At 38.6% G+C, this 11613-nt stretch overlaps 2 protein-coding genes across 3 annotated transcripts in view; both read left to right on the top strand.

Annotated features, from left to right (window-relative positions):
• Positions 1-1480, top strand: part of LOC108724466 (tubulin beta chain) — a 2912-nt gene extending 1432 nt beyond the window's left edge. The window contains exons 3-5 of the mRNA XM_018450859.1: positions 136-440; positions 681-978; positions 1179-1480. Coding sequence (XP_018306361.1) covers positions 136-440; positions 681-978; positions 1179-1397 — 822 coding nt within the window. The 3' untranslated portion in view covers positions 1398-1480. The remainder of the gene's footprint in view (positions 1-135; positions 441-680; positions 979-1178) is intronic.
• A 7683-nt stretch (positions 1481-9163) lies between these two features.
• Positions 9164-11613, top strand: LOC108724449 (shematrin-like protein 1). Of its 2 annotated transcripts, XM_018450826.1 has the most exons (4): positions 9164-9241; positions 10668-10844; positions 11193-11375; positions 11418-11613. In XM_018450826.1, the coding sequence occupies exons 1-4, from the start codon at positions 9230-9232 to the stop codon at positions 11457-11459; spliced, it is 414 nt and encodes a 137-aa protein (XP_018306328.1). In that variant the 5' UTR covers positions 9164-9229; the 3' UTR covers positions 11460-11613. The 2 variants fall into 2 exon arrangements, with proteins under 2 accessions (XP_018306328.1, XP_018306327.1); XM_018450825.1 differs by having other exon boundaries at positions 11193-11613.

Below are 11613 nucleotides of genomic sequence, written 5' to 3'. Positions count from 1 at the left end.
CTCTCTCTCTCTCTCTCTCTCTCTCTCTCTCTCTCGTTTGTGTATTCATGTTTGCGCGATACGCGAACGCGACCGATACCGCGGCCGGGATGCCATACGTTGTACGTCAGCATCTATTCTCGCCTCCTTCCGAAGGTATCGGACACCGTAGTCGAGCCCTACAACTGCACTCTCTCGGTACATCAGCTGGTGGAGAATACAGACGAGTCGTATTGCATAGACAATGAGGCGCTTTATGACATCTGCTTCCGGACTCTCAAGCTGACCACGCCAACCTATGGTGATCTCAATCATCTCGTCAGCGCGACCCTCAGCGGCGTTACCACTTGCCTGAGATTTCCCGGCCAGCTTAACGCAGACCTAAGAAAGCTTGCCGTCAACATGGTTCCTTTCCCGCGACTGCATTTCTTCATCCCCGGCTTTGCCCCTCTAACCTCTAGGTCTCATATTCGCAAAGAAAACTAATTATATAAATTAAAGAAAACTAATTATTAAATGGAACATCAGTGGTATAAGAGTTGATGTCATATCGTTATTTTATTTAAACGAAATTTTTTAAATTGCAATGCAATAAAATCAATGTAATTAATTAATTAATTAATTATTTAGAGGAAAATTTATTAGCGTACGTAATTTTCCGGCTTTCTTATTTTCGACGTAATTCTAAAATGATATTTTAGAGGTTCGCAACAGTACCGGGCACTTACGGTACCTGAACTCACCCAGCAAATGTTTGATGCGAAGAACATGATGGCCGCGTGCGACCCGCGACACGGTAGATATTTGACAGTAGCCGCAGTATTCCGTGGCAGAATGTCGATGAAGGAGGTGGACGAGCAGATGCTCAACATCCAGAACAAGAACAGTAGCTATTTCGTCGAATGGATACCGAGCAACGTGAAAACTGCCGTTTGTGACATACCCCCGCGGGGTCTGAAAATGTCCGCGACTTTCATTGGCAATTCTACGGCTATTCAGGTTCGTTTGCTGTTTGGTTGTTGTCAAACAAAGAGAGAATTCAACTGTGAATCAATTAAATTTTCAATCAATTTCTCAGAGTTGCAAATTTTCCCAAAACAAATTATCATCCGTCATTCGATTCGTTAAATGTATAATATATTACTTAAAAAGCAGGAAGGACTAATTATATCGAAAATGTAATTATTTTTGTTCCACAGGAGCTGTTCAAGAGGGTATCGGAACAATTCACCGCAATGTTTCGACGCAAGGCGTTCCTGCACTGGTATACCGGCGAGGGTATGGACGACATGGAGTTTACCGAGGCTGAGAGCAACATGAACGATCTCGTGTCCGAGTATCAGCAGTACCAGGAGGCGACCGCCGACGAGGAGGGAGAGTTTGATGAGGAGGAAGAGGGCGAGGGCGAGGAGAAGTGAAGATCGTCCCCATCTCTGGAAGATGTTTATCGAGTGCTCGCTATACCTGCTGCTTCCTTTCCGCTCTCGTCGTTTCTTTACGTAGTTATTTCGTCCCACCCTCGTATCTTCTTAGAGTGTAAAATAATATGTAGCTGAGCCAATGTCGGCCGACAGCTTGTTGTTCCTTGTCTTCCGCGTGTCTCCCATCGTCGAAAGTATATTACGTGCACAAAATAAAGAAAAAAAGAAAAAGAAAATAACAAAAAAGATGAAAAGAGAAAGAAGAAGAAGCTCCTGCTCCTCCATTTTACCGCGTAAGAAGCACTCATTTCTCTCGCATCCTCTTAACCACGTCTAGAACACGACGAAAACGGAACACTCTCTCACTGTGGGGTTTGCGCGTGGTTTCCGGGTAACCTCCGGTCGCTACGGAGATAATGCGAAATGTACGTATCGGGGAAACGTTTCCTGTTTCCTCTCCTTTAAGTAAAACGCTACGCGCAAGCACCACTGACGGCGCTTGCTTACCTTCGGTTACGTATTAAGTCAAAGAGAGAAGGAGAGAGAGAGAGAGAGAGAGAGAGAGAGAGAGAAGAACACTTTATACCTTAATTAAAAATTGAAACCGATCTCTTCACTACGTTCTGTATATTTCAAGCGGCGTACTATTCGTACAATATTCCTTGTTACTCAGCAACGTATTCATTATATGCTTCTCGCAATTAAATTTATTATGTTTTATTCTCGTTGTATTTAAATTTTAATACGCGCTTTAATTTCACGATTATTTCTATTAATTTTATTAAATGCTATTTTCATTCGCGGAATAACGGCAACGGTCCGTTTAGACGACTAAAAATCACTCGTCGATTTATTTCGGGATACTCCATTCTACGCCCGGGAGCGATTCTTTTACAATTCCCGACGCCGCGATAACGCGCCGTAATAAATCGCAGCAGGGCGCGTATCGGAGGCTCGTACATCACGCCGGCATCACTGCCGATTGCCGGTGCCGACGTCGTACAATCAGCCGCATTCTCGCGTTTGGTCTTTGCGATCAAGAACATTATTGGCAAACAATAATTGCACAATTGCCGAGGCGAGAACTTGTTAAGCGACGTGATGTCACGCATCCCTAAATGTTCAGCGAAAAATAAGGCAATCACTCACAGCAGGAAAAATATCCTCCTCGGTCAATATTACATCGGAGATTCGCGAAATCTCGAAATGGAAGCGAGAATCCGGAAGGATTATCTCGCTAAAATATTTTCCAAAAAATATTAAAAAGGAATATGTAAGAAAATGTAGATTATATATATATGTCTACTTTTGCATCAAGCTTTCTGCAGCAATTATATGATACGTTGCTTTTTTTAAGAAATTTTTTAGAAATAATTCGAAGGTTTGAAGAAGCAAGTTTTTGCGGAGTTGCATGTCCACATTTACCTAACGTGAGGGCGTTTACGTAACCGCGACAGAAATGTGCGCAAGGATGGGCGAGGAAGCCGGACACTCCTGCCGAGCGCACGTGTGGTCCACACACAGAATGCTAATGCTAATAATGCAGACGTATAAACTTGGGATTTAGATCACGGTGTTCCAGTTTCCGTCACCGAGTGTTGTTCTCGCCGCGCGGTTTCTCGCGATCTTGCATCTTCGCTCGGTTCTCGTTAACGACCTCGATTGCGAACGGCATTATATAATGGCGTTATGAGAAAAAGAAAGAAAAACAAAATAAGCGTGACGCTTACGCGGTCTCCTATCAGCTCGCGAAAGCGGACATGTTTACAAACGTTTATTGCAGCTTGTCATCGACGTCGATACAGAATAAGCAAGAGGACTTATTCGACGGCGGCGCGGAGCTGACGTTGTCCGATAAGCAAAATAGAACGATAAATAAAAAAAATGCCATGTATCATATAAAACGGGCAGGATTCACGGATTAACGGATTTAATCCCTTTTGGCTTAAATACAAGGTGTCCAACTTCTCGCGACTTATTTTTTGCGTCTGTGAAGGTTAGCATCCCAACATTGAATTTCCATAATTCTGATTAGAGTTCCCGTTTCCTTTCGTCGAGACGAAGAGTTCTCTATAATTTATAACAAGAGTTCCGCTTAATAATTATTTTTAAATAATTTTTTCAAAATGGGATTCTAACTACTCAGCGAGATCGAATAATTCTGAGCGGCTCAATAGCTTCATTTCGTGAATACCTATAGAGTTCCTGATGCAAAACAAAAATATTGAAAAATCAAAAAGAAAGTTAAAAATTTTTGAAAAATCAATTTTTAGATACAATAGTTCTGAATAGAGCTCCTGCTTCCTTTTAACGAGATGAAAAGTTCTCTGTATTTTTTAATGCGAGATTCCGTTAATAACCGTTAATAATGATTTATAAATCATTTTTAAAAAATAGGGTGCTAAATTCTAAGCGAAATTCGAGATCGAAGAGCAGCTTAATACGTACCTTTATTTTGTCAATATCTAGAGTTCCTGATACATAAAAAACAATTTTGACAAACAAAAAAATTTATAAAAAAAAACGAAGAATTTTTTTCACTTATTGAACTTCGTGTATCTTGAAAATCGTTGGTCCAATCGCTTTGTCACCTCATACATTTCGATAGAACTAATCGAAAACTGCCCAAAACGATAAGCAGAACTACTGGCACTCTCAAAAAATTTTTCGGCATCGCACATGGAAAATTTTCAACGATAGACATCAAATGTCGCGTATCTTGAAAACCGTTGGTCCAATCGCTTTGTCACCTGATACTTTTCGACAGAACTCGTCGAGAACTACAGAGATCTCTAATCAGAACTACTGACACTCTTAAAAAATTTTTTGTTCACTTTTTGAATTTCACGTATTTTGAAAACCATTGGTCCAATCGCTTTGTCACCTCATACTTTTCAACAGAATTCGTTGAGAACTACACAGAACTCTAATCAGAACTACTGGTTTCAAGATACACGAAATTCAATAAGTGATAAAAAATTCTTTATTTCTTTTTATAAATTTTTTTGTCTGCCAAAATTGTTTTTTATGTTTCAGGAACTCTAGATATTCACAAAATAAAGCTAATAAGCTGCTCAGAACTTTTCGATCTCGAATTTCACTGAGAAGTTAGCACCCCATTTTTTAATAATTATTTAAAAATTGCTATTAACGGAATCTCGCATTAAAAAATACAGAGAACTTTTCGTCTCGTTAAAAGGAAATAGGAACTCTAATCAGAACTATTGTTTCTAAAAATTAATTTTTCAAAAATTTTTAACTTTTTTTTATTAAAAAAAATTTTTTTTGCATCAGGAACTCTATGTATTCACGAAATGAAGCTATTGAGCCGCTCAGAACTATTCGATCTCGAATTTCGCTGAGAAGTTAGCACCCCATTTAAAAAAAATTATTTAAAAATAGTTATTAATGGAATCTCGCATTAAAAAATACAGAGAACACACTCTTCGTCTCGACGAAAGGAAACGGGAACTCTAATCAGAACTATGGAATTTCAATGTTGGGGTGCTAACTTCACAGACGCTTATTTTTTTGTGACGGCGGATTCCTTGATCAATTTGGATTCGAGTTTTTTTCAGCGTGACTAACGTGGGAAGTCATCGTTTAAAGCGTAGTTTTCTTTAGCATCGCGTATCTTTGTAAGTAAGCTTTAATTAGGATTTTATAGAATAAAGTCCATCTAAAATTATGAAAGGACGTATTATATGTATAAACCCATTTGGCTTCTGATGCCCGTTTCTACCAAAATAGATTAACTTTAATCTTGGTTTAACTTAGTTTTTTTCTAATTTGTAGAAGTAGAAAATAAAGAGTTAACTTTATCGAACTTAAAATTAAACTACATTGGTAGAAATGGGCACGAGATTAATTCGCAAAAAGATTTCTTTTCTAATCACTTATATCTCGAAAGTTATCGGCGTTTCCATGTTTCTCGCCAAGGAAAAATCAATTCCCTGTGATCGAGGAATTCGTTAATTTAAAAAGAAATTAACATTCAACAAGCGGGACACCCTGTACATACCTTTGTACGTATTGCATTGTGCATCGTCATCCGACTGTGTATTGCTCTCTCTTCGGTAGCTGGCCGTCTTTTAAAAATCGATCGCCCGCGGGCCCGGAGGCAGGAGACAGTGGACCGTTTGTCTTGTAGCGACATTTTGCGTTTTACGTAAAGAGAATTCGCGTATATACAATATACACAGCACATCGTAACGTATCTCACTTGCGATATACGTACATCGCATTGCGCCGATATTTATCTTCGTTAGCCCCAATTCGCGATCGGTCTAGGCGTGCCTCGTGGCTGCACGTAAGGGTAGATACCGTAGATACCGAGACGCGCAGGCGAGTTAATCGCATCGTAAACTATTAGGGTTGGTTACAAATGGCCGCGTAACGCGAAAAAAAGGCCAGCGAAAACGGAAGAGGATATATAGCGAATTGCCCGTTTAATTCCAATAAATGCTAGCTCGTTAAAATAAACGGAGAATTATTCGTAATGTATGATAAAAAAATTAGTAGTAATTCTATCTCTGTAAAATTTCTTTAAATACAAATTTTCGAAAACTATTCAAATATGATATTAATATTGAAGAATTTTTATTAGAAAGAGTTTTGACTTGTTTCAAATTGATTAAAGAATTATAAATGAAATGTGAATTACACTCTTGGACGACAATCTGTATATTAATATTGGATTTCTAATTGTAAGAACAAAGTTGTTGCTTTTTCAAATCTACAAGTCGACCTACACATCGAAGATGGAAGAGGAAATAAGCGATTTAATAAAAATGTCTTAGGGGCAAGAAATATCTGCGTACATCCATATGTATGCAGCGTGCAGTTTATTAAGAAGGTGACAGTGAATAGTAAACGTTTATTATACAGAAATTTTTCACGCTCGCATTACCACTGTGTGTTTACCGGCGGTGTATACGAGGTGACGTGTAAGCACGAGTCGCAATAAGGATGAAGATAATCCGCCGCGACCAGCAAGGCTGCAGGTATACGACATTGAGGCGAGCAAGGAAAGAGTACGCAAAAATGTTTGTTCCGCGGTTAATGAAGTACGCTGCCTCTCTTTCCTCTGTTCTTTTTTTTTTGCGCTCACAATCCGCATTATTATCTCTGTGAGCGAGTGAATTTTATGAATAATCGAGTTGTACAATGTATTGTTATGCTAGTTATGTACAGAGGACGCATTTCCACGAGCTCGTTGCATACGCGAGATGATTCATTTTTCGCTCTGATGGCGACCGGAAGTGACACTCACGTTGACACACCCACTCATCCTCGTAGAAGCATCGATCGTAGAAGCATCGAGATCGATGCACATAGTGGTATATTTGTCAGAAAGAGTCAAGAGAATACAGTAATAATAGATATATGTAATATACGTATAGAAATAAAAATATAAAACAATAATATGCGATAAAGATATCATAACGTGCAATAAGAAAAAATCTAAATTAAATTTTCTTTTAATATATAAAAGAGGTATATAAAGACATAGAATAGATAAATTTATAACAACGGCGGCGAGAAAAATAGATAATTTTCCTATTTTAAAATTGCCGTGTTATTTGCCTTGAAGCCTCTTTTCGTTGAGGCTATTAGAGTATTTCATTTCCGTTAAAATGTTGTATCCAAGGATTTTGGGGGTCACTGATTTCGAATCCGGTCTCAAAATTGAAAATTCAAAATGGCTGAATCAATATGGCAGATTGAAGTTTTACGGAAATGCTAAAAGTCTTCCGATTTCAGCGAAATGTAGTATCAAAAGGTTTTCGGGATCGTTAATGCCGAATCCGAACTTAAAATTTGAAAATTCAAAATGGCTGAACCAATACGGAGGACGGGAATACTAAAAATTCTTCGATTGCAGCGAAATTAAACTTTAAAGGGTTTACGGGGTCGCTGGTTTCGAATTCGGACCCAAAATTTGAAAATTCAAAATGGCTGAACCACTATGACGGACAGAAATGCTAAAAATTCTCCGATTTCAGCGAAATGTAGCATTAAAAAATTTTCGGGATCGCTGATTTCGAATCCGGACTCAAAATTCGAAAATTCGAAATGTTAAAAAGCTTTCGATTTCAGCGAAATGTTATTATTAAATGGCTTTCAAAATCACACTGATTTCGAGAAGTCCTTTTCTAATTTGAACTTTCAATCTGAAAATTCAAAATGGCTGAACCAATATGGCCGATGGAAATGCTAAAAATCCTCCTATTTCAGCGAAATGTAGTATGAAAGTATTTTTGGGGTCTTTGATTTCGAAAAGTCCTTCGATTTTGAATTCGAACTTAAAATTTGAAAATTCTAAATGGCTGTCCAATATGGCGGAAGGAAATGTTATGGAAATGTTCAAAGTCTTTTGATTTCACCGAAATGTTTATTAAATGGTTTTCGGGGTCTTTAAATTTTGAATCAGGATAGGGAATCATCGACAAATTTTGAGAAAATTGAAATTTTTCTATGGGAAACATAAAATTGGAAAATAAAATTGGTTGTATCAATATATATAGTGGTTGAATAAAATTGATTGGAAAATAAAATTGGTTGAACCAATATGGTTGCTCCAAGGGGAAAGTCCCTTAAGGATTGCAGCGCAAAAATCGAAATTGCTTGGAAAAATGGAAATATTAGCGCATAAATCGAAGATATTTTTTGCATAGTTAGATAATGTAATTTTACAATTTTAAACGACTTAGAGATGAATATATCTGTTTGCTCCAAGAGGGAAGTCCCTTAAGGAATGTAGCACAAAAATTAAAACTATGTGAATATAAAAGCGCATAAATAGCGCATAAATCCTATGAATATGATTTTTCCAAATCGGTTGTTATTAACACGTGTGTGGGCCGACTTGACAGCCCCCCCCCACAAAAGTATTTTTTTTTTTTTTTTAGATAAACGAAATGAGCGTAAAAGTTTTTTCTTGTGGATTTTGAAAGTGCATTATTATATAATTTATTCATTAAGATTTAATTAAGTGGAGGTGCCGACGTATCTAGGCAGACGTAAGTCATCGCGCGCAGAACGCGCTTGTAATGGGCTAATAAAGATAAATTTGAGGATAATATAAGAAGCCAGTATAAATGTTAATATAAAAAAAATAGAAACAAAAGAAAATTATGATAAAACATAAAAGAAACATGAGAGAGAATTTTCTGTGTATCGTCAGTATATCACCTCCGCACCACCGCGTGCCACATTCGATCGGTCGAGGTCCCCGTGTTGCTCTGTTCACGCTTCGCGGAGCACAGACAAGATCATAGACGCGCGAATAATTACAGAAAGCGATTGAGAGTGGCCGATGGTGAAGAGACGAAGGAGAGACGAGAGAACCTCTCTCCTTTCCTCCCTCGGCTCGTGCGCTCGTTCGCGCGCGTGTGCGCTCAAGGTGACACGCGGACGCGCTTTTTCTCACGATGCAAATCGAACAACCGATACTTCTCTTTTTTTTCCTTCTTTTCTCGCTTGGGCCGATAATGGCTTCGTCCTTCGTGCGAACGGTCGCAACGAGTCATCCGCGGCACTGCAAAGGATCTAGGATCTAGGTGAGCGCGTAACGAGTCCCCGGGTTCGATCCACCCCACTATCGGCGGCGGGGATCGGACTTTACACTGTTTACCTTACCTGCGAATTTACGTCGTCCGCGATTGGCAGGGAAAACTTTTTTCCGCATCTCTCTCCCTTGGATCTTTGACGGACGAGCGCGAGCAAAAACAATCCGCTGGGGGATATATAAGTGATCTGACGAGGTACTCAAGATGTAGTCAGTCCACAGTACCGACAAGAGATCGCAAGCACTTGGATCGAGCAACATGTTTAAGCTGGTGAGTGAAGTACTCGTGGCACTCGGGGCGGACGAATGCTGGCGAAACTTTTCTCGTGGAGAAGTGTATAGATATCCACACGCGGTTTTCCCGAGCAACGCAGAGTTTAGCAGCTATCTCTCATATGTACATAACTTCATATAATTCTCAGAGTTTTTAAAAATGGATTCTTTAAATGTAGGAGAAATGCTGAGGAGAATATATGTATATCGCAAGATGTAAAACGTTTGTATTTCGAAAATTGTCATTTCGACATTTATTCTCTGTGAAAATTGTTATCCTCTTACTTCTCAACTTAGCTTTTATCTAGAGAATAGACTTATCTGAAGCTATACAGAGAGAGAGAGAGAGAGAGAGAGAGAGAAACAAAGAGAAAGAGACAGTCGATTCGCAATACCGTGAGAAATGCAGCTTGGACGTAACATTTGCTGTGAACTTTACTTGCTGCCGCGGGCACGATTTTATCGCGCTGAAATACGCTTGTTTCATTCATATCGTATGATATGCGTTTGAAATCATCCTGAATATGCGTAAATAAAGCCGAAGATAATGCGTGACGACGCAAACCGCCCGTTTCAAACCGCTTCATACCGTCATTTAGGATAACCTTGCATAGAAATGTCCACCGTCATAAGCAATTGGCAGCAAAATGCTCTCAATCGAGAAATACACCGTTTTAATCGCTCTCATATTTGTACATTGCATTTGTTTTCTACGTTTATACATCTACATAGTTTTACTGAAATGTCTAAAAATTTAATTAACTATAGATTAAGATAATCTTATTTAAATCACCAAAATATAATACTTATGTAAGATTTTCAAACTGATTGCTAGAATATTGAAACTTTTTGCAACGCGCGCGTTAATTATATTTTAATTATATTAAATCCAACAAAATTATTTTTAGATCTCTATCTATTTTTAAATACTTCAGCAAACCTATTCTTTTTGTATATATTTCCTAGGTTTTTTAATTTTTGAAGATCGAAACTTGAGAAAAAAATTATCAAATCGTGTGTATTTGATACGCAATTTTTGTTCCTAAAAATAGATTAAATGTCTTTCATATTCTATATTACTTCTGCTATGATTGTGAAAGATTACCCTACTCAACACAATTTTCCAAGGAATGTCCTAAGGATGTTCCTAAAATATTTCTCGGACAACTGTGTTCTGTGGGATGTATCTTAATAACTATATTTTTTATAAATATATATTATTTTAATAAATTTCTGTTCCTAAAGATAGATCACGTTCGAATTTCGTAGCTGCGATCTTGATTCCGCAAATGATTCCTGTATTGCACGCTATATTAAGTTTTACGAGTATATCAAGTCTTGCGTCTTAAATTCCGTTGTAATTTATATATAAAAGAAGCTTTAAACATGAAGTATTCTCGACGCATATTTACACTTTACCGCAGATCGTTCTTCTCGCCACTGTCGCTTACGCATCGGCCGACGGTCTATACTCCGGATATGGAGGACTTTATGGCTATGGCGGTTATGGCTATGGTGGCTATGGCTTGGGTCATGGAGTGGCGGCGATCGCACCATACGTGCACGCTCCAGTTGCGACCAGCTACGCCAATACGTACAAGGTAAAGTAAGCTCTCAAACGGTTCGGTAACTAAACCTTACGACACGAGATGGGAAGGATTATCACCGTACCGGCGCAGCTTCGAATGGCCGGGGCAACCGGAGGAAAATTCCGGTTTCACTCGTTGTAATCCATAAACGAGCTCTCGTGCAAAATGAATTCAGTAGAAATAAGGTTTTGCATTATTATTTCGGTAAAATAACGCTCTCGGACGAGAAAAAAAAATGGAATAATTACCGAGCACATTTTAAGGGAGAATTAAAATTTTTAATGAAATTTTAATTTATATATGGCTATGTGAAACAAAATAACAGAGGAGATATAATTCTCTTTTTCATTCTGTCTTCAGGTCGCGGTAGCTCCACCTATCACTAAGTACGTTGCACCTGCCATCACAAAAGTGGCATACGCCGCACCTTTCACAAAGGTAGGCTATGCTCCAACTTATTCTGCGCCAGCGATAAGCTACGGCCATTATGGATACACGATTCCGCCATCGGTCACCTACGTTCAGAGCGGTCTTGGATATGGTCATGGTCTTGGATATGGTCTCGGTAACTATGGCTACGGACTCGGCTATGGTCACGGTTATGGATATGGTGGATACTACCACTGAGTGGGATTAAACCAAAGTCTGTCAAAAAGGAATAAATGCCTTCTTCAACGACAAGTTTGATTGTAAACGGCTGGAAACACAGCCTACCGTACTGCCACAAACATTGTCATCGGCTTTGTACTTGATGTTCATAATATATATTTTCATACATTAA

Source organism: Mycetomoellerius zeteki, unplaced genomic scaffold (genome assembly GCF_001594055.1).
Source record: "Mycetomoellerius zeteki isolate Tzet28-1 unplaced genomic scaffold, Tzet1.0 scaffold3, whole genome shotgun sequence".
Lineage (NCBI taxonomy): Eukaryota > Metazoa > Arthropoda > Insecta > Hymenoptera > Formicidae > Mycetomoellerius > Mycetomoellerius zeteki.
This window is presented reverse-complemented; position numbering and strand designations above follow the sequence as displayed.